The sequence below is a fragment of the Urocampus carinirostris genome, chromosome 16, assembly GCF_059441175.1.
Source record: "Urocampus carinirostris isolate Australia breed hairy pipefish chromosome 16, RoL_Ucar_1.0, whole genome shotgun sequence".
Classification (NCBI taxonomy): Eukaryota; Metazoa; Chordata; class Actinopteri; order Syngnathiformes; family Syngnathidae; genus Urocampus; species Urocampus carinirostris.
The window spans coordinates 26,820,824-26,840,259 of NC_142364.1; the positions used below are offsets into that span (position 1 = coordinate 26,820,824).

General features: G+C 40.9%; 1 protein-coding gene across 1 annotated transcript; it reads left to right on the forward strand.

Annotated features, from left to right (window-relative positions):
* The first annotated feature begins 5,978 nt into the window (after positions 1-5,978).
* Positions 5,979-19,360, forward strand: LOC148350889 (uncharacterized). Its single transcript, XM_088319889.1, has 5 exons — positions 5,979-6,139; positions 12,290-12,403; positions 16,360-16,470; positions 16,538-16,616; positions 19,050-19,360. The coding sequence occupies exons 1-5, from the start codon at positions 6,038-6,040 to the stop codon at positions 19,139-19,141; spliced, it is 498 nt and encodes a 165-aa protein (XP_088176015.1). The 5' UTR covers positions 5,979-6,037; the 3' UTR covers positions 19,142-19,360.
* The last annotated feature ends 76 nt before the right edge of the window (positions 19,361-19,436 follow it).

Sequence of the window (19,436 nt, forward strand, 5' to 3'; positions counted from 1 at the left end):
CTCCGAAAACACATATTAATCAGGAAGGGCCTGGAAGAGAGTCCAAATTAGCAAATTTGTTTGCTACGCCATTGCCGGGATTTGGAGAAGACAAACAAATCGAAAAGGCGAATGACTCTCCAAAAACCCATACGGGCACTGGAAAGAGGTGTAAAAGTAAGACAAAATTGGGAGTGGTGAAAAAAACAGAAACAAAGATAAGAGATTTAGAAGAAAGCCGATTGCCGGTGAATAAGCCCACAAGGGAACTGTATGAAGTTGAGACGGAGGAAGTCGGGGAGGGAAAAAATCTGACCCTTTGTAGGCAGGGAAGTAAGAGACCCCTTGATAGGTCCTCTGGCTCACCCCCTAACCCAGAAAAAAGGGGAAGACCTGGAACCACAGACAGAGAGTCAGAGGGTCCCAGAGTTTTCCCCGGTGAGTCTCAAAATGAAGTACTACTCTTAAGTGATGTGTCTGACACAGGTGACACTCTCGATGATCTCGATGATCACCAAAGAATGGACTCAGATCCCCCGGTTTTGTCTAACTAGTTTAAATACTTTAACAACAATTATGAACATTACATTCTCTACTATCAATGTGAGAAGTGTGAGATCAAAGGTTAAGGCTCACAGTGTTTTATCGTTCTTAAAAACTACATCAGAACAGAACAGATGTGTTATTACTACAGGAATGCTGCATCCCCTTTCTAAAAAATTATAAACAGTGGTAAGAGATTTGGCCATATCCGTCATTATGGAGTGGCTCGAATGAAAACCGTAACGATGGGGTAGCCATTTTAATAAACAACCCTCAACTCATCATAAAGGGGAGTACTGTGATGAGAGACAGACGCGCAATCTTAGCAAGACTTTCTTATATAGGGAATGATTTTAACCTCATTAACATATACGGCCATGCCGACAGACAACTCAGGTACGAACTTTTAGAGGACATCCAGTCGCATATGCTAGGCCATCAACCACTAATCGTGGGAGGAGATTTTAATTGCATCCTAAGTAGGAAGGATAGAAAGAGGACCGATGAGGAGTTTAAAGTAGATAAAACATCAACTTTATTACAAGACATGTGCCAGACATTTAAACTGGTGGACTGTTTCAAATCCATACATCCAGGAGAGGAGGGCTTCACCTGGTTCAGTGGTGACAATGCCAGAGCCTCTTGAATAGACTACATATTTACAAGGGGTTTAGCACAGAGTGATGCAAGATTAATTCCAGTTTTTTTTTCGGATCACTTGCTACTGTCCTGCTCTTTCTCATTTACTTCATGTATGACTGTTGGGAAGGGTTTGTGGAAGTTAAACTGCTCCCTGCTGGAGGATGAGGCTCTAGCCGCACAATACAGGGAGCTGTACAAAGACTGGCAGACCCTTCAAGACTCTTATGATTCACGAGCACAATGGTGGGAAATGACAAAGAAACAAACACAGACCTTTTTTAAAAATGCAGGGAAAATCAAGAAACTTAAAGAGATGAAACGCATGTCGGGACTACAAAGAAGACTCCAACGCTATTTCATCCTAACAGAAAAGGGGATGGACTTTAATGATGAAATCAAAGAGACCAAACAAGAACTAAACGCTTTGGCGGAAATAAAGAGCAAAGGCATCATAATAAGAAGCAGAGAAAGAGAAATAGAAGAAGGGGAAAAATGTACACGCTATTTTTAAAAAAAAATTATGAGCAAAAATGAGGGGCTTTTTAAACTTCAAAACGAAAACGGGCAAATAACAAAGGAAAGTAGTGAAATAACCAGATTGGTCGAAGACTACTACAAAAAATTATTTGAAAAGAAAGAAACACATGAGAATGAAATGGGGCATGTATTAGATCATATTTCAAGATCAGTGCGTCAAGACCCCTTTTTAACATCGGACTTTACCCAAGACCAACTGAATGATTGCATAAAGACTATGAAAAAAGGCAAATCACCCGGGGAGGACGGACTCAACCTCGAATTTTACCGGACTTTTTGGGATATTTTAGCACCAGATCTGTTAACTGTTTTTAACGAATTTTCCAGTTGAGACCATATGCCAGACAGTTTCAGAATAGGGATAGTTACTCTATTGCACAAAAAAGGAGACAAAATTGACTTAAAAAACTGGCGACCCATAACGCTTTTAAACGTGGACTGTAAAATTTTCAGCAAGCTTCTAGCAACACGAATGTCTGTTGTCTTGGGAGACTTGGTTGATCCAGACCAAACCTGTGCCATTGTGGGAAGGAAGATCAGCGACAGTCTCATGCTGATCCGTGACACCATTTGTTATGCGAGAGACAGAAACATGCGACTAGCGGTCCTAAACCTAGACTTTGAAAAAGCCTTTGATCGAGTCTCGCACCAATACCTCTTCAGGGTATTGCAAAAATGTGGTTTTCCCCAAAAATACATCAAGTGGGTAGGACTGCTATACCGAGACATCTACAGCAAATTCATGATTAACGGGAATTTATCGGAAGCAATCGAGATCAACTGCGGTGTACGTCAAGGTTGCCCTATGTCTCCCCTTCTCTATGTTCTTTGCATTGAACCTTTGGCACAAATGTTAAGAAAAGATAGATTTGTCGAAGGCATCAATATCCCAGGAAGTGGGGGACAAATTACCAAGTGTGTTTTGTACATGGATGATTTTAATATTTTATGTACTGCCCGCGCATCTGTTGGAAGAGCCCTTGACTTGACTGACCTGTTTGGGAGGGCGTCTGGGTCAAGGCTAAATAGAGAAAAATCACAAGTGAAGTTTTATGGAATGTGGAAAGAGACAGAAAAGGCAGGACTCCCGCTGACGGTGTTAAAGACAGACCAGAAAATCCTAGGGATAAAATTCAATGCGGATGGAGGAGGCGAGACCAACTGGGATGACGTGACAAGGAAAGTTAAGCAAAGACTTGTTTTTTGGTCACTAAGAAAACTGACAATAGAGGGGAAGGTCCTAATCATCAAAGCGATCATCCTCCCAATGTTTTTGTCAATCAGTTTAGTTTTTATGCCTAAAAGAAACGTGCTGTTACAACTGGACCGAGCCATCTTTCGCTTTGTCTGGGGCTCAAAGTGGGAAAGGATAAAAAGAGATACAATGAAAAAGAAAAAGGAAAAAGGGGGGAAAGGAGTGCCTGACCTCCAGCTTTTCCTGGGAAGCAAATATGTCTCTCTCCACTTCCAAAACGCTGTGGGCCCACCCAACAACCCGAAAAGTCAAGCAATGACCCGGTTTTGGATGGGCTCATATTTGCGGAAGCTAAAGCTTGTACCAAAAAATCGTTTGATTCCAGTTTCATTTAACTTGCCACCAACACATCTCTTTATTCGGGATTTTTTGAAGAAGTTTGATTTGGAAACACAAGAATGTCACACTTTACAAAACCACAGGGCCCTTATTGCTATTGTGCAAGAGCGAGCTACAGTAAGCCCTGTGCGGGGGCTTGCGTTTGGCGAATCCACAACGGTTTGGAGCAACGTGAATCATCCTGCCCTCCCAAACAGACTACGAGACTTGTCATGGATGGTGGCTCATGAAGTTCTCCCAGTCAGAGCCGTAATGCACCACCGAGGAATGTCAGCGACTTCGACGTGCCCTCGACCTGGCTGTGGCGCCCAGGAGTCGGTGAGGCACCTTTTTTGTGAGTGCAGCGCTGCCCAGGTCTTGTAGACAATGGCCGACCAACTAGGAAAGTTCCCGGACTTGCCAGCAGGGGAGGTCCCTGATGCACAGTACGTGCTTTACGGGGTGAGTCGGTCGAGGAGGCCTCGGAACGACTTTGCAAGGGACTGGCTCACTGTCGCCGCCATCAAGGACGCCATCTGGACCTCCAGAAACCTGCTGGTATGGAGGTGCAGGCAGATCCCCGCCGTGGCTGTGCTCCAAATGGCTGCAGATACCATACAATCTGCGAGCGGCGGGCCTAGGACGCAGCCATAAAGAAGACTCGTCTGCACCCACCCGGAGGGGGGAGCCGGAGCTACACTGTGGGAGTCCCGGCAGCAACGGCCTGGGTTGTGGAACCCAGAAGGGAGAGGACCCACGCAGAAGGGAGAGGACCCACACAGAGGACTGGAAGAATGCTGCTTGGGAGGGTGGGATGGCAGAGCTATGCCCTTGCACAATAGTATTGCCTTTTACACGCTGGTTAACTACTGTTAAAAGAAAATAACTCTGAAATTGTTTAATTGATGTTGAAAATGTCAGGAAAAAATGTTAAAACGTCATATCGTCACGTCATATTGTCAGATATAAAAAATTGTGAATATGCTTGATGGCTGTTGAGATTGTCGTGTTTGTTTTGCTGCTGTTGGTGTCGGTGGATTTGTTCAGACCGAGGACAATCGACTTTGGCCTGGACGGATCTATTGACACTAACAAAGACGTTATATAATGAAATTGTGAATATGCTTGATTGCTAATAAGATTTTCGAGAAGGTTTGTTCAAACCTCACTTTGTGTTTGCTGTTAAAAACGTAATATTGGAATATAATATTGTGAATGTGCTTAATTGCTGTTGAGATTGTCATGATTGTTTTCTGTTTTTAGTGTCAATAAATTTGTTCAAACCACAGACCAAAAATAATCGACTTTGGCCTGGACGGATCTATTGACACTAACAAAGATGTTATATAATGAAATTGTGAATATGCTTGATTGCTATTAAGATTTTCGAGAAGGGTTGTTCAAACCTCACATTGTGCTTGCTGTTAAAAAAGTCATATTGAAATATAATATTGTGAATGTGCTTAATTGCTGTTGAGATTGTCATGATTGTTTTCTGTTATTAGTGTCAATAAATTTGTTCAAACCAAAAAAAAGAGGTGGTGAGAGCCCTCAAGAGAACCAAAATTACCTCAGTTCCGGGCCCAGACAACAAGCAGTCTTCGAAGCTTAACAACCTCGCAACCGTCCGTCATGGCTCCGTCTCATTCTGCCAGAGGAGGCTACGTGACGTTCGTGCAAAGTGTTAATAATAAGCAACTCTGAATCTGCTGCAAGGTGTAAACAACTAAGAAATATGCTAAAATTGTTGTTGTTGTTGTTTATTTTGTACACAAATGATCGGTTTTTATTCTACATCGGCAGTCATAAACATGTGGACCGGTGGCCATTTGGCAGCGGGAAGATATTGTGAGGCCCCCACCTTCATATGTACGTTTATTGTAAGAGTTCCATATGGATGAAAAAAAAGAAAGTACCATATATTGTCACTGCTGTTAAACTGGAGCTTCAAGGACAGTGGATGCACCTCGCAAATAACTCATGGTGAGTTTCTGCCGTGTGGTAAACATTTTTAACTGCTTGCTTGACATTGGTCAAAAAATGCAACGTGGCTGTATTTGTTTTTTCCTACGTCACATAAGGTAAATCTTCCAATAAATCATTTTGCAAGAAGCCATGTTAAAAAAAACTTGTGTTCAGAAAATTAAAAGACATACATGGGAATCTGAATTAAAATAAATTTATTTTTCTCTTACAAAAGTAGTCTTTCCTGATTGATGGATTTATTCATTTATTGGTTGATATTCTTAGAAATTCTCAGTATCCTTTTATTTATTTGTGGTACTTATTTTGTATGGATAGATTTTTTCCGTAAAAATATTTGAGAGTGGTATATTTTTTTCAAACCTGACGCCGCCCAACGTCACCCAGACCAAATCATGTTTGAGACCCATGTTCTACATAGTATGTCTTGCTGTGATTCAATAGTGTGTGCTGCATTGTGTTTGTAAGGTTTATTATTGCTAGACAAGGGGAATTGCAATAATTGATAAGGGCACAGAGAGGTTGACTGGTATACTGTACAACGTTCCCATTTATTTCTTTTTTTACCCGATCAAATAAATTCCTAAACTCTTTGATTCAATTAAATGTATTATTTTGTTTCCATCATAATTTCATCTGCATTTGACAAAAGTGAAAAATGTGCAGTAAGGACTGCTGTCCCCGCCTCTTTCATGACGTCGGAGTGACGTCACGCAGTGAGCAAAATAATGCTCCTCTAAAAGTGCGTCAGTCGTTTGTGTTGATCTGGCGCAAAGAAGCATGGCGGCTGCTATAGCGAACAAATGTCTCAGTCCTGTAACTTTACTGATTCGAAGACTTTCAGTTCCAGAGTTCTTCTCTGCGTGTTGTTATCACCCGAAGGTAAAGCGTTACTTTACTTTGTTTTTCTCTCTTTACTGCGCAGGGACGGCAGCCTCCGTGTGCTTCATTACGATAACAAGTGTCACTCAGGCAAGAAGGTATCCGGGCATTCCGGCGTTTTTGAAATACAGGAGTTATTTTTATTTTGTATTATAAAAACATGAAAAAAAAGTAATAATTTGTTCGGTTATTTCTTATAATGAAAAATGAAAGTGTCATGTGGTCAGTTTCATTATGACTCAGTTTATCGAGCTCTGCTTAACTTATGTGTATGCTAACTAGAAGAGATGGCAATGATCAGAACTAGAGGTAAGATCGGGCCCAAAAAAAGCACCCGAGCCCGACGCAGGCCCGAGGGGTATTAAACCCGACCCGGACCGAGCCCGACTAATTAACTGGATTTGCTGGCCCGGCCCGAGGGGGCCCGAAATTACATATTTTATTTATAAGGAGGGGTGATTTATGATAACAAATTAAACTCTGCCTTTTGTTACAACATCTAGGCCTAAGTTAAATAAAACTGTATAAACATTTACATCATTTTTTGAGGTAGCGAAAACATTTAAGGGCGTCCGTCATTTTGACGACTTGATCATTGGGCCATAATCCACAGCAGCAGTAGTAGTACGTCCTTAAGATTTTAGCGCGGCACTATCATTGAGGGGGTGTTGACGTGTGTGCCCTTTTCCGACTCCTATGCAAATCCCCCCCCCCTGATCGTATTCTATATAAAACGCTTATTAAAACAATAAAGCGAGCTAATTATAATAATTGGGAGATCCTAGTCTATATAACGCGTTTATTTAAACAATAAAGCGTGATTTTATTCTGCAAATTGCGTTTTTTAACGCGGATGAAAATGTCACCACCGTCAATGTACACTTCCGACAAAAGCGATCGTATTCTATATAAAACGCTTATTAAAACTCTTACCAGAGTGCGTTTTCCTCGTCAGTTCTCCTCTCTTGAGTTTATCCTTAACTTCTTGTTGGTCCGACTCCATATCGGGGATACCAGGCCAAAATCACGCGAATTTGCGGAGGGGAAGATTATTAAGAGGACAGCATTCACGTCACGTCACGTGCACAGAGCATGCTCTGGCTCCGTTAAAAGCAATTACAGCTCCTTCTCCGTTTTATCCAAATTATTTATTTTATAACAAGTATTCCTTGGTCTAGTATCCATACATAGTTTAAGTATATATTTTTAATGAACATATATTTATAATTATTAATTAATTAAAAAAAAAAAAAAAAAAAGCAGGACCGAACCCGACCCGACCCGACCGTATGACTGACATTTCAGGCCCGACCCGGCCCGAAATTGCCTCGGGTTCGGGTTCGGGCTCGGGCCATGAATCTTAGCTCTAATCAGAACTAATGACCCTTTGCATGTGACGTCACATTGCCTTCCCTGGCAGAATGAGAGCCATGACGGACGGAATATAACCACCACTTTTATGATGGTGATTTACTGCTGAGCCAACTGGCAAGGTTCCACACATTATTTTGAATTTTTTCGTATCCATTTTGATGAAGACAGAAGACGGTGATGTTGAAATGCAAATCAAACGGAGCCCTCAAATGATTCCAGGAGCATTGTTATTGCAGCAAGCATTTTTTGCGAGATACTTTAGATATATATATATATATATATATATATGTTATGAACGCACGGTCGGTTTTTACTTTGCTTCTCAGAACAAGTGTCACGATTGTAGCCTTTATCATGTGTTTATAAAGGAATATTGATTGGTGTGGTTAAAAAAAAAACTGTGTATTTGTGTGAAGGTGGGTGAGATTCTGCATGAAAGTGGCAATTTACCACAATGAGTCACTCCAAATACACTTAATGTAGCTATTGTAGTTAAAACAAAAATGATAAACAATTTGAGCAGCTTTTGGTTACAGTGTAGATGAGATTTGAATGCACCCTCGATAAAACACATTAGCATACACATACACAGCTAACGTGTCTTACCTTTGCAATAATGAGGTGCCTTCCCGCGTGAGCAACGCGTACCAGTAGCCCAACCACCCATGAACTGGTAAACAGCCAGACTTTTCTAAGCTTTAAGATCAGCGCTGGTGTATAGGGATACTCCATTTATGATATAGTGGGACAGATATTGTGGACTGAAGAAGGGCATACTGGACGATTTGTTTAACTGTGTGAATACATCAGGTGGAACACTGTACAGGTCGGTAGCTAGCCCTGCTCATGCTATCCTCAGTTTCTCTTCATAGCGCTCTTTGTGCTTTTTGACAAGGTGAGCCACCTCATCCAATAGCTGCGCAATATTTATTTGACCAGTTATTGCCATTGGTGTTAAATAGCATAGATTTTTGTTGTTGTTGTGTACTGTGTTCTGGTCCCACCCACTGTTTACTACGGTTTACAGCCGCCCGTCATGGTGTCGTCATGTATTTGGTCACGTGTGTGCAAAGGGACAATAACATACCTGTAAACATTCACCATGTATTTAATGCGTTTTTGATCATATCAAATTGTGTACCTTATATTAAAAAAAAAAAATCATAAACCTTTTTTTTTTGTAGGCTATTTAGTTAGACCCATCTTGTCATCCTCGTTTCGGCTCTAACCCTAGATCGTCACTCGCTGCAGATGAATACGTCCTCGTTGATTTGTAATATTTGTATTTCTTGTTTATTATTTTGTATGATATATTATATTTATTATTCTTTTCAATCATGAAAAAAAAACGTGTTCATTATCATATCTTTCAATACGCGCACACTATTCTACGTCTTCTGTCTTGATGTGAGTAAATAGGTGCCACGTTGCGTTTATCAGGTTTATTATTACTTGATAAGGGGAATAGCATTCATCAATATAAGGGAATCAATAGGAGGTTGTTGACAGGTATGCTAAATTGTTCGTATAAAATACTTGTGAAATTTGGAATAAAAAAAAAAAAAAGTATTGATAAATAAGACAAAAATTACTAAACCGTTATACTGTCAATACCAAATTATATGAAACGAATACTTGGCAATTGTTTTTTAAATATTTTCCTTATTTTAATGTATATAAATTATTCTTGAGGTTTTTGAGGTTTTTTTTACCCTCATGTAAGTTTTAGATCAGGGAATGGTGTAATAATAGTCTGTGGTTTACAATCATCTGTGGTCTGTGCAACCCTTTGAGACTCTTTGGGATTAAGGGCTACTAAAATAAAAATGACTTGACTCTTAAATGATAAAAAAAAACTATTATTATGATTCCAGAAAAATATGTAAAAATATACTGTAGTACAATTGCACTTTGATGGAGCAAAAATATTGCTGCACATCTACGTTTTTAAACCAATAATTCTTACCTTTTGTGGCTGTTTTTGTTTGCCATTTTTCTCCATGTAATGGTGTCTCGGTCACTGTGACTTGCAAAAACTTGTCAAGAGTTGGAGGGAGCGGGAGGCTAAGGGATTCAGGTCAGGTAGAGTTCAGTCTGGAGTTGTTGTCATGGCAATGAATGATATCCTGTCCTAATGTGTTTATTCCATTGTGACTAATGCTTCATGGTAGTATGGAGTCCTTGTGATACGGTGGCTAGAAAGTCTTTTACACGTGTATACTGCTCTAAGACTCCATGATTATGTGGAGAAACATGGTAAAACTATTTTAAACCCGTAAAGTTCTGACAACAAATTCATGTCTTCACAATGTCACCAGTCACTGAAAGCTTAAACTCTTGGGATTCAGGACATGATGACTATTTCAAAATATACTCATCACAGAAATATCCCTATGAGTCTGAAACAAGATACCCGAAAACTATAAAGCCGGCATAGCTCACGTATAACGTCTCCTGGAAGTTAGCTCATGATACGATTCCCCGTGAATATGTTGTGGTTACATTCACAAAACTTCAGTGAATGCAACCTTGTAAAATATTTACCCCAAAACACGATAATGCAGACAGATAAAAGAAAAAAAAATCTGCCTAAAAGCAAGCCTGCATTGTTTGATAATCTTTGTCGTATCCGTCTGTTTGGCTTCATTACTCCCCCTTCAAAATAAACAGACTCGTCCGATTATTTTCAATACTTCTGTTAACCTCTGACCTTTTATTGACACCGCTCTTAGCCAATTGCAAGCTTTTTTTCTACGCACCATATAGCCCGTGACAACCTGTGAGGCTCTGTTTTGAGATAAACAAAAACAAAAAAAATATCATGACCAATTTGGCTTCAAAAATCTTTAGCCAATAGTGACAGATGTGGATTGAGACATGGGTTAGCCAATGAATTTCCAACATAAATATCTACACATTTACAATTAGTAATCAAACATTGGCTTGATTATTGTGTTATTGTATTTTGATAGATTTCCCCCTTTTACGTCATACCAATACCTAGCAACAACGAGATGTTCTGCGTCGATGAAGATGACAGCCCTGTCTTTATGTTCTCGGCTGTAGAGCGATGAGAGCTTGAGAGCCGGTTGGGACCAGGACCACAGGATGCAGGGTGTTGAAGCAGAGGACTGCTGGTGGCTTGAGGCTTCTCTGAGGTCACTTGCTGTGTCCTACCGGTTTGGCTGATAGCTTGATCAAGCTTGGCCGCTGACTTGGCAAGGTTCACTGGCTGCTTGTTGAGCTGAGACTTGGTCACAACCAGCCAGGATTTTGATCCAGTTCTTCTTGTTAGGATATGCTCTCTTCCCTTGTTGCTGGCCCTTGCGAGGTGAGACTTGTACCAGCTCTGGTTTCCGGTCTCCTGGGAGGGGTGGACCCCCTTTGGTGGAGTTGTTACGGCAACTTTTCATGCGCAAATGCAGCCATAGCCCCCTCCCCCCTTCCCAACCTCGCATTCCAGCGGTATCAGTCAGATAACATATCGATGATTAAGTTAAAACACATTACATGTATTTACTTCACATGTTTTGACATTGTTTGATAATTTTCTGACATTGTGAAACGGAATTCTGACTAAACGTTGAATATTCTGCACTATGATGACGTTTTCATCTGCTACAAGTGACTAAGACGATCGGGATCAGACACATACGGGCAAGACGAGACCGGTCTAACAAAAAAGAACTTTGTCAAACAGTGTACACAATTTTGCGCGAAAATTAGTGATGTACTTCTCGGGTCAAATCCGTGAAGCGTGTGCAGTAATTTAGATGAGTCGTTCTTGACTCGCGAGTTTGAAACCCCGCGAAGCAGGTGTACCACATGACTCATTCAGGTAACGATTAGCTAGGTTTGAGTGTAGTTCAAAATAAAAATATCAAAGAGAGACTATGTATTCCCCTTAACTTTACTGGTGTCCAGAAACTTTAAAAAAACGTCCGACATCAACTGAATTTATTAAAAAACGTTATTTTTCCTTATTTCACAGTTTCAATTGTTGCAGAAGCACACACATAAAGTAACAATTCATCATAAAATCAAATTTTTCCTATTTTTGTTTTCTGTCCACAAGGTGGCATAATAATCGAGGAAATGAATCCCCTTAAAGCCCCTATGTGTGCTTGAAGCATTTTCCTCCAGGCCTTCACTGCTGAATGGGGCTTCACTTTGCCATCACTTGTGAAAATGTATAAAATACGGGGAAAACATATAAATCGTCCGGTATGGCGATATTACTTTGACGTTTGCATTAGCAACTGGTATTTCTTTAGTGATTGGTTCCTTGGGACTTATTTGAATTTCTTTGATACTTATATCTCAATAGAACCTGTAATTTCTCATCTCATCTCATTAGCTGCACCGCCTATCCTCAGTAGGGTCGCGGGGGTGCTGGAGCCCATCCCAGCAAGCAGTGGGCAGGGGACACCCTGAACTGGTTGCCAGCCAATCGCAGGGCACACGGGGACAGACAACTCACTCGCTCAGTCACACCTAGGGACAATTTGGACCGGCCAATTCACCTGAAATGCATGTCTTTGGAATGTGGGAGGAAACCCACGCAAGCACAGGGAGAACATAAAAACTCCGCATAGTAAGGTCGGGAGCTGGATTTGAACCCACGCAGGAGGTTCCCACGATTTCAGAACTGTGCCGCCCACGTGCTAACCACTGCGCCGCTGTGCTGCCCCCTGTAATTTGCAATCTGAAATATTAAACAAACACCTTTTGTAGTTTTCCACTAATATTGAGTGAGAGTCATGTCTTGCGCTTAAGGTGGTGGACCATTACGAGAACCCGAGGAACGTGGGCACCCTGGACAAACACTCCAAGAATGTTGGAACCGGCCTGGTGGGCGCTCCAGCTTGCGGTGATGTCATGAAGCTTCAGGTTTGTTATCTTATTCTCGTTTTGGCCACCTGTGATTACTTACATTTTTAATTCTTACTAGAATTGGTACCGTAGATATTTACATATAAACTAAACTTAGATCTATAAAATAAAATGCTGAAATCAAGGTGTTGGCTTATATGCGCACACAGTATATGGTGACGTGTCACCGGTAGCAAAGAGTAAGACAGGGCGTGGCTTATAGGACAATAGGGAACACAACAAAGGGAAACCAATTGAGTGAAAGTGAGCTCACTATATTTGTGACTTCAAGGTAAATGTGATAAAGGCCTAATAAAAAAACAAGGACAGATGCTGCCCTACTTACGAATGAGATTCCGAACGATCGCTCGTAAGTTGAATTTGTTCGTAAGTTACTTCAGTGCTATATTTTGTATGTTTAAGGCATTTATAAGTAACCTGTATTGTTTTGTACTAAAAAATAAACATTTCATAAAAACATATGCTCTATAAAGATACAGGGAGTGCAGAATTATTAGGCAAATGAGTATTTTGACCACATCATCCTCTTTATGCATGTTGTCTTACTCCAAGCTGTATAGGCTCGAAAGCCTACTACCAATTAAGCATATCAGGTGATGTGCATCTCTGTAATGAGAAGGGGTGTGGTCTAATGACATCAACACCCTATATCAGGTGTGCATAATTATTAGGCAACTTCCTTTCCTTTGGCAAAATGGGTCAGAAGAGGGACTTGACAGGCTCTGAAAAGTCAAAAATAGTGAGATATCTTGCAGAGGGATGCAGCACTCTTAAAATTGCCAAGCTTCTGAAGCGTGATCATCGAACAATCAAGCGTTACATTCAAAATAGTCAACAGGGTCGCAAGAAGCGTGTAGAAAAACCAAGGCGCAAAATAACTGCCCGTGAACTGAGAAAAGTCAAGCGTACAGCTGCCAAGATGCCACTTGCCACCAGTTTTGCCATATTTCAGAGCTGCAACATCACTGGAGTGCCCAAAAGCACAAGGTGTGCAATACTCAGAGACATGGCCAAGGTAAGAAAGGCTGAAAAACGACCACCACTGAACAAGACACACAAGCTGAAACGTCAAGACTGGGCCAAGAAAAATCTCAAGACGGATTTTTCTAAGGTTTTATGGACTGATGAAATGAGAGTGAGTCTTGATGGGCCGGATGGATGGGCCCGTGGCTGGATCGGTAAAGGGCAGAGAGCTCCAGTCCGCCTCAGACGCCAGCAAGGTGGAGGTGGGGTACTGGTATGGGCTGGTATCATCAAAGATGAGCTTGTGGGGCCTTTTCGGGTTGAGGATGGACTCAAGCTCAACTCCCAGTCCTACTGCCAGTTTCTGGAAGACACCTTCTTCAAGCAGTGGTACAGGAAGAAGTCCGCATCCTTCAAGAAAAACATGATTTTCATGCAGGACAACGCTCCATCACACGCATCCAAGTACTCCACAGCGTGGCTGGCAAGAAAGGGTCTAAAAGAAGAAAAACTAATGACATGGCCTCCTTGTTCATCTGATCTGAACCCCATAGAGAACCTGTGGTCCCTCATTAAATGTGAGATTTACAAGGAGGGAAAACAGTACACCTCTCTGAACAGTGTCTGGGAGGCTGTGGTTGCTGCTGCACGCAATGTTGATCGTGAACAGATCAAAGCACTGACAGAATCCATGGATGGCAGGCTTTTGAGTGTCCTTGCAAAGAAAGGTCACTGATTTGTTTTTGTTTTGTTTTTGAATGTCAGAAATGTATATTTGTGAATGTTGAGCTGTTATATTGGTTTCCCTGATGAAAATAAATAATTGAAATGGGTATACATTTGTTTTTTGTTAAGTTGCCTAATAATTATGCACAGTAATAGTCACCTGCACACACAGATATCCTCCTAAAATAGCTAAAACTAAAAAAGCCCCACTCCAACTTCCAAAATATTCAGCTTTGATATTAATGAGACTTTTGGGTTCATTAAGAACATGGTTGTTGTTCAATGATAAAATTAATCCTCAAAAATACAACTTGCCTAATAATTCTGCACTCCCTGTATATCAAGTTAAGTTTAACTTACTTTTGGAAGATAAGCTTCAAGAGTTAAGCGACTTCCTCCTCCGTGGTAGAAAGTGGCCAAAAAAAAGTGACCCAACCATTTTCTCAACCGGTTCAAGCTTTTTTATTCCACTTTCATTTAAAAAGAAACGCCTCGCCTCTTCTTTACACTTTACACCAACCGTATTAAATGGATGCACGAGATATTAAACAATAAAAATATTTAAGTTCTTCGCGTGCTAGAGATATAGTGCAGTGTGTTTACACACGAACTAGAAAGTAGAAGCCGGATTTCTTCTTCTGGATAGATGCTGGGTGACCTCTCACAGCGCCACCACACACTGGTAGCAGCGGAAAGAAGCACTTCAGTACTGTCCTGTACTCGGAAAATGGTGCACACAATAAAAAAAATCTAACTTACAGCAATGTCTGGATATTTTTCGACATCCCGTAAAAAAAGTTTGTCTACCGTTTTTCGTAAGTTGAATAGTCGTGAGTAGGGGAGAGTCTGTAACCTGGAAGCAGCAAGAAAGTTCGGTGTAGATCAGGGGCCGGGAACCTGTTTGATTCAAAGAGCCATAGATGCTAAATATTTTGATTTTTTTTGGGTGGTGTCGGGGGTGGGCACGGAAGAGCCTCAATGGGTGTGTGCACGTGAACGGTGTGTGTTGCGACCAACAGTAGCTCTTGTGTGAAGGTTTATACTGCCTGTTATTTTGTTAACAAATTGGCGACAAGACTTAATTAACGACTGAGTGCATTATTGATCATCGAGGGGCATTAAATTGGTGTCGGAAATGTCGAATTTGCAGCCGCTCGTCTCGTACGCGTGCAATAATGAACGGTTACCCACTCAACGGCGCACGGCATGTTATGAAGGGAGAACCCGCGGAAAGCGTGATTGACTTGCCCGCGTCAAGTTGCACCCAGAGCAATTGCCATAACTCCGGCCACATAAGGTACTAGTACAGAACATTAGGAGGACCCTCTAGCACGCCCTCCCGTCTGCTGGGGATGTGGTGAAACAGCAGGGAAAGGAAAAAGGGTCTGTGTAGACCAGAGTACGCGGACCTCTCAAATTCATTGGGAAATGGAACCTGCATGCGGAGGAGCTGTGTGCAGGGACCCAGACTTCCAGAAAAAGAACATTGTTATGGTGGGCTGGACAGACGTGGGGGACCCCAGCCTCGTTTACTTGCCGATCTGGGGCATTTGCTGCACAGCCCTGGTGGACACCAATCTTCAGCCACAATCGTGAGCCCCTATGTCTTTCCATTGGGAACCGTCTTTAGACTGACCCTCACAGAACTGGGGACTGTGACAAGCGAAACATTGTTTTTTTGTTTGTCCTTTCTTTCTTCCTGTGTCTCTGTCTCTGTCTCCATCGATGCCTGTCTATCTCTGTCTGTCTTTTCTTTCTTTTTCTCTTTCTTCCTTTTTTTCTTTATTCCTTTTACACCCCCCTCTCTCTTTTTCTCACTCTGCCTTTCTCTTTCTTTTTCTCTTTATTCTTTTTACTCATCCCCCTCTCTTGCTCTCACTCTCTGCCTTTCTCTTTCTTTCTTTCTCTCTTCACCCGTGATAGCATTTGCTGTGTGCTGTGTGCTGTCTGCTGCAGTACCCAACGGGAGATACGTTGATATCAATGACAATAAGACAATTCAATTCGAAATCAGCAAAGCGGTGAACTAGCGATATTCGGAGTGCGAAGTAGCAAGCAGAGTCTGTATGTCTTTTTGAATTAGCAGGGACTACATAATGAATAGGATTGGCGTACATAATCTTTTCCCCTTTTATATTGTATTATCTAGGTATCTGATTTAAGACTGGATCGGTAGATATAAAAAAATAAAATCAATCATTTTATGCCAATTTTTTTTTTACCCCAATGCGGCCCACCAATCTGTTTGCCCACCCCTGTCTTAGATCAAGGTTGATGACGACGGCAAGATTGTAGACGCCCGCTTTAAGACGTTCGGCTGTGGCTCAGCGATTGCCTCCAGCTCTCTGGCTACCGAGTGGATCAAGGGCAAATCTGTGAGTTTCAACAAGGAGTGGACATAAAGCGTTCCCGGTGAACTATGTGCACCGTTTCTCCTTTCAGGTGGACGAAGCTCTGAGCATCAAGAACACGGACATTGCCAAAGAGCTTTGCCTACCACCTGTCAAACTTCACTGCTCCAGTAAGTTAAGGAAAACCTTTCTTCTTATTGCTTTGCTCAACATTTGATTAGGTTGATCCCTATCTTGAAACGATATCTGGAAGATGTTAAAGAGTGTGTGAGTAGGTAAGTTTTAAGTACATTGTAAAGCGCTTTGGGAGGTCTTCAGTGACTGGTTAAAGCGCTATAGAAATGCAGTCAATTGAAGGGATACCCTAACCTTAAAACATACAAAATGTGAAAAATAGTACATGTTTTTTGCATAAAATGTATATACATGTCATTGGTATATTGAAATGTATTTTCCGAGAAAATGCAATTTGAAGACAGTCTGTCTCGTCTTTGGCTTCTTAAACTGTGACTTCATGTGAAGAAAACAGGCACTCTTCTTTTTTTGGCCTTTTTACTTTTCCTTTTTTTTAGTTTAACTTATTTCTCTTATTTCTTTTCTTTTTCATCTCTTTTCGTTTTTTAAAAAAATATTTTCTTTCTTTCTTTGTTTTCATTTTACATTTTCTTAATTCCCTCCTTTTAAAAGAAATATAGTGCATTTTGGTCACTTTGAGTCTCTGTATCTTGTCTTTTTCTGTTGTGCTTTTGTTTTCGGTGCCGCATCAGAATAGACTAGTGACATCTAGTGGGAAAAGAATACACACCATCCCTTTAACTGTATATTAAGGCAGGGGCCTCAAACTATAATCCCGGGAGACGCATCTGGTCCCTGAGTTTCAGACCCCTGACCTAGCGGGAGCTGACACAAATGTCTGTCATCTTGCTGCTAAGAAGTACCCCCATTAAACCAAAAGTCTTGTGAAAAGCTGGGTAAAACAATGGCTAGGCAGATACATCGTGCAGTTTGGTAACTAAGAGACATGGCTTGTTTTCTAGCGTTTGGTTTGTAGCAATCGTTTTTTGATGCACTAAAGAATACAGTGACCTCTAGCCGTCAAAGTATACAGTTTTCTTTTAATTTTTATTAAAACAATCAACCCGCGACCCTACTGAGGATAGGTGGTGCAGATATTGGATGGATTGACAATCAAACCTGATCTCCTTTTGTGTAGCTTAGAAACTACAAACACATTTGTATGCTGAATAATAATGTATTGAATTTCCGATTACTTTTTTTCTTTACACTTTAAAATATTTGTGTGCCATTTGAGTAAGAATGTTACTTTTTTCAATCGACCTTTGCCTCAAATAAAATCCTGTAAAATGAATTTTATTTGACCTTTTTAGCAGTATTGTTCTTAATGTTCTGTATCAGTTGTTTGTAGAACAAAAACATAAACTACACAAACGTGTATTTTTGCAAATACAGTACTTGTATTTTGAGAAATTGATTTTGCATAACATGAGCCTCACCAAGAGGGAGCTGACATAATTGACGGCCATATTGTTTCTATGGTGACCTAAAAACCTTAAAAAGACTGTGCAAAAAATGAGAAGAAAAATGATGCATTTTGGTTTCTTTGAAGAATTTAGCAAAGAGTTCAATGTAATTCGTAGTTATCTGCCAGTTTTGACAGAGGATCCTTGAAGTACTGGTGCTGCCCTCCTTACAAACGATCGTTTGGAAGTTGAATCTGTTTGTAAGTTGCTTCAGTGCTATATTTTGTATGGAATGTATGTTTAAGGTTTATCTAAGTATGTTTAAGGTTCATATAAGTAACCTTTATTGTTTTCTACTAAAAAATAAATGTAAAAAAAATCATATGCTCTATCAAGATAAATTAAGTGAAGTTTAACCTACTTTTGGAAGATGAGCTTCAAGAGTTAGGCAACTTCTTCCTCCGTGGTAGAAAGTGGGCGAAAAAAAGCAATCCAACCATTTTCTCAACCGCATCAAGCTTTATTATTCCACTTTCATTTAAAAATAAACTGCTCGCCTCTTCTTTACACCTTACACCAACCATATTGAATGGATGCACGAGATATTAAACAATAAAAAATTCAAAGTTGAGATACAGTATAGAATGTTTACACAGGAACTAGGAAGTAGAAGCCAGATTTTTTCTTTGGGGTGGATGCTGGATGACCTCTCATAGCGCCACGCGGCGGAAAGAAGTACTATGGTACTGTCCTGTACTTGGAAAAAGGTGCACACAGTACAAAATCTATCTTAAAGCAACGTCCGGTATTTTTTGAAATCCTGTTTATAATATTTGAAACATTTGTTTGGGAAGGTGAAAAAAAAAAGAAGTAGATGTGTTCATCTTTATTGAAAATCAATGGCTTGGTCTTGGCATCAAAGGGACATAGCACATTTTTATGAATCGATCACATAATATTGGTGGGGGCAGAAGATTGATCGCTCGATATTGGCGGCGACTCGTCCCCTCTGTCCATGCCAAAACTATTCCCCTGTTGAAAACCAAATGACTCTCGTGTACCTATATTTTCTTCATGTTTTTTTCCCAAATCGGGTAATTAATGAAATGTTCCCTCTTCTAGTGCTCGCTGAGGACGCCATCAAGGCAGCGCTAGCCGATTACCGCCTCAAGCAGCATGACGGCCAGCAAGGGGCTGCACACGCCTCAAACTGAGTTCCACTTCCTGTTTGCGCGGAAACCAACACCACCACTTCCTTTACCTGATATCGCAAACCGCAGTCTTACTCCCCCCGCCCCCACGTGTGACGTCATGTGATAACCTATAGCCTGTCATGCATGCGCACGTTAAATGTTTAAAGCAAAGGTGTTGTTGATGGTGTGTAAGTTATCCTGCTATGTTTAAAAACCAAGAGTAAAAGAATTCCAGCAAAAGGTCTGAGATGTGATCTTTAAACGGACACAAAGTAATATTTGAGGACTAGATGTCGCTGGATTGTGTAGCGCAGAA